This window comes from Trachemys scripta, chromosome 4 (assembly GCF_013100865.1).
Source record: "Trachemys scripta elegans isolate TJP31775 chromosome 4, CAS_Tse_1.0, whole genome shotgun sequence".
Lineage (NCBI taxonomy): Eukaryota > Metazoa > Chordata > Testudines > Emydidae > Trachemys > Trachemys scripta.
In genome coordinates this window covers 140,606,699-140,610,150 of record NC_048301.1, presented here as the reverse complement: position 1 = coordinate 140,610,150, position 3,452 = coordinate 140,606,699, and the positions used below count along the sequence as shown (strand labels likewise).

Sequence of the window (3,452 nt, the reverse complement as noted above, 5' to 3'; positions counted from 1 at the left end):
CAGTTGGGAGTCTGGCCCATAGAGGAGAACGGAGGCCTGAGGCAGATTAGGAGGACAGAGACTGATGTGAAACCAAGATGAAACAAAACATTTTGATTTGAGAATGTCAAAATATTACATTCTATTTGAAAGTGTCAAAATGAACCATTTCCACATTTCCAAATCAATATTTTTTGGAACTTTCCATTGAGTGAAAAAAAAAATCATAGTCTGCCTTTTATTCTGATTCAGAATAAAACCAAAGTCATTTGCATTTGTATCTATTGTTTAGTGGAAGTCATTTCAATTACTGTGTCTCACGCCCACTGAGTTTCACCATTTGCTTTCTGTCTCATCTCAGCAGCAGAGAGAACGGACACGCTGTTGACATGGATCAAGGAAACAGAAGCACCACAGTCCATGAGTTCATCCTTGTGGGATTCACGGACAGTCCACGGCTGCAGGTTGTCCTCTTCATGGTGTTCCTAATTATCTATACTGTCACTCTGCTGGGCAATCTTGGGATGATCGTGTTAATCAAGATTGACCCCCAGCTTCACACCCCCATGTACTTCTTCCTCAGTCACTTGTCCTTCTGTGACCTCTGCTACTCTTCCGCCATTGCTCCCAAGATGTTGCTGAACTTCTTAAGAGAGAACAAAGCCATTTCCTTTGCTGGGTGTGCGGCACAGTCTTATGTGTTTGGTTCTTTCTTGGATGCGGAATGCTTCCTCCTGGCCGCGATGGCCTATGACCGTTGTGTGGCCATCTGCAAGCCATTGCTTTACAATATCACCATGTCCAGGCTGCTGTGTGTCAGCCTGGTAGCTGGGGCATACGCAATAGGTTTGGTGGATTCGCTAGTTCATACCTATTTCACCTTTCAGTTGTCTTTCTGCAGCTCCAATGTCATCAATCATTTCTTCTGTGACATCCCCGCACTGCTAGCGCTCTCCTGCTCTGACACATGGCTCAACGAGCTCCTGCTCTTCATCACCGTCAGCTTGGTGGAGATGAGCACCACGCTCTCGATCCTGGTCTCCTACCTGTACATCCTCCTCACCATCATACAGACCCGCTCGGCCGAGGGGAAACAAAAAGCCTTCAGCACCTGCGCCTCCCACCTCCTGTGTATCACCATCTTCCATGGGACTCTTCTCTTCATGTACACCAGGCCCAGTTCTAGCTACTCCCTGGACACTGACAAAATGGCCTCCGTGTTCTACACGGTGGTGATCCCCATGCTGAACCCCCTCATCTACAGCCTGAGGAACAAGGACGTGAAGAACGCCCTGGGGAGAGTGATGTCGAGAAATTATTTTTCATCCTCTCTACATTAACATGTCTCAGAATAACGGGCAGGGATGGGAGGCAGGCAAAATGGTGCAGCATCCCTGATGATAGCACCTTGGAAAAGATGGGATTGGGTAGGGTCACTGTGCCCATATGTTTAAGGTTGCACAGTCAAACATGGAGGCATCCAAAACCAGAAGGCTCTTTTTAAAAGCTAGCCCTAGCAGCTCCAATTGAAATGAGGAGGGGGATGTTACCGAGGTAGAATATATTGGCCAGAGATGGAATTTGATCAAAGTCCTGTAAATAACATTCCTGAATGCTAGTGTCACCCCTTGTACCATGGGATCTTTATTAGCTGCAAGTGATGGGGAGACTGACTCAAGAAGCCTAGCGTCCCACAAAGCTCTGCTGGAGTGTTAGTAGCACCACGCTTGACAAGGATACTTCTGGAGTTAAAACATTAGTTCAGGATTCAGGTGAGCTGAATCCAGTTCCGAACTCTACCATAGGTTCCCTCCATGGGCTTGGTCAAATTACTCCGCCTCTTTGGACCTCAGTTCTTCATCTGTAAAGCAGAGGTGATAATGCTTCTTTGGTCTTGTCTATTTAAACAGCAAGCTCTTTGGGGCAGGACTTGTCTCCACCAGGTGTTGGTACAGCATTCAGCACCATGAGGCTGCCAGGCATGGCTGGGATACATGATAATAGTGTATTTGATGGATACAAGCTTTTGTGCTGTTATGCATATTTTCTTCTCGTCCTTTTCATATGATGGGGCCTAATTGTAAATATCAGTGTTTTATCCCAAATAAAATATTTTAAAAATACCCTCTATAAAAATCAGTTTTCCAGCCTTCTTAACAGAAACCTAATAGAGCAAATGGGGTTTCTTCCCCTTGGGGGACAAGGGAAGGTGAGTAATACAGGAAGAAGGAAATAAAATATATTACACAGTACTAGTGCAGGCTGTGCTTAATTTGTAATGAACGAGATTCCAGGGCTTGTGCAATTAGGTTCTGGGGCTCAAGCAATTTTTTTTTTACATTCGTAACGAATGCAGAAAGCCCAGAGGTGCCAGTCTATGAACTGCCGAGCCTAGAGGTGCCGCAGTGTTGAGGGTAGGAATTTACTATGTTAGGGATTCCAGCAGGAAGAATATTGAAGTTCAGGTTCAACTCATTGAGTAGCATTGTTTGCTGACTTTTTGTAGTTTATAGCATACTTGCACTGTTTACAACACTTCCTGCATGCATAGGGTTACCAGATAGCAACTCTGAAAAAACGGGACAGGGGATGGAGGGTAATAGGCGCCTATATCCAAAAATGGGACTGTCCCTTTTAAAACAGGACATCTGGCCACCCTATGCATACAGGCTCATACCAGAACAACAGTACTTATGTAAGCAAGCAAACAATGCCAACCCTAATATGATAATAGAGCAAGAATTATGTTCAGTTTGACATTTTTCCCTCTAGGTGGCGATAGCACCTTCTAGACACTTAATACTTTGCCGTGTTGCTGTAGCCGTGTTATTAATAGTGGGATTACAGCCTATCTGAAATCATGCCATACACTGCCCAGCGTGGAGACCAAGGATGTAAAGAGTGACTAGTGCCTTAAATTTTTGGGGTGCTCAGCTTGAGACCCCATAAAAGGGCTGATTTTCAGAACACGCTTGAGCACACTCCCAGGCCCTTAGAGGGCATCTCATGTTCCATTCCCCAAAAGGGAGACATCCAAACACTTTAATTTGAAAATCATTGCCAGCGTGTTTAATTACACAGAATGCAGTGGAAAGCCTTGGACATCTCAGACTTGATTGGCGGCAGTGGTCCAGTCGGCATTAGAGCGTGCGTTGTGACTGGCAGGTAGTAAATTTCCTAGAGCAGATAAGATTCCTGAGTCAAGCTTTCTCAGGCAGACCCCACTGTGCAGCTGGATTCTGATATCCCTTATCCTGCTCTAGGTCAGGAGCAAGTCTGCTGAAGTCAAGGGAGTGACAAGGGATGAAATAAGAGGTTAGACCAACACCTGTCAAGATGGACCTCTCCCTCCACTCCCATGTTCTTCTTCCTATGTCACCATTGTGAGTGAGGTCACAATCAGCTAGACCTGGATGCGCTCTTTACCAGTGTGCTCTGTGGCAGGCTTCCACATACCAAGACCCCTAGTCCAG

General features: G+C 45.7%; 1 protein-coding gene across 2 annotated transcripts; it reads left to right on the top strand.

The window, feature by feature from the left end:
* Positions 1–365: 365 nt before the first annotated feature.
* LOC117876294 (olfactory receptor 1019-like) lies at positions 366–2,678 on the top strand. Of its 2 annotated transcripts, XM_034768308.1 has the most exons (2): positions 369–1,285; positions 2,660–2,678. In XM_034768308.1, the coding sequence occupies exons 1-2, from the start codon at positions 369–371 to the stop codon at positions 2,676–2,678; spliced, it is 936 nt and encodes a 311-aa protein (XP_034624199.1). The 2 variants fall into 2 exon arrangements, with proteins under 2 accessions (XP_034624200.1, XP_034624199.1); XM_034768309.1 differs by lacking the exon at positions 2,660–2,678 and having other exon boundaries at positions 366–1,319.
* Positions 2,679–3,452: the final 774 nt, after the last annotated feature.

Excerpts from the sequence above, each read along its gene's own strand:
- LOC117876294 (XM_034768309.1), top strand. The coding sequence starts at position 369 with ATGGATCAAGGAAACAGAAGCACCACAGTCCATGAGTTCATCCTTGTG.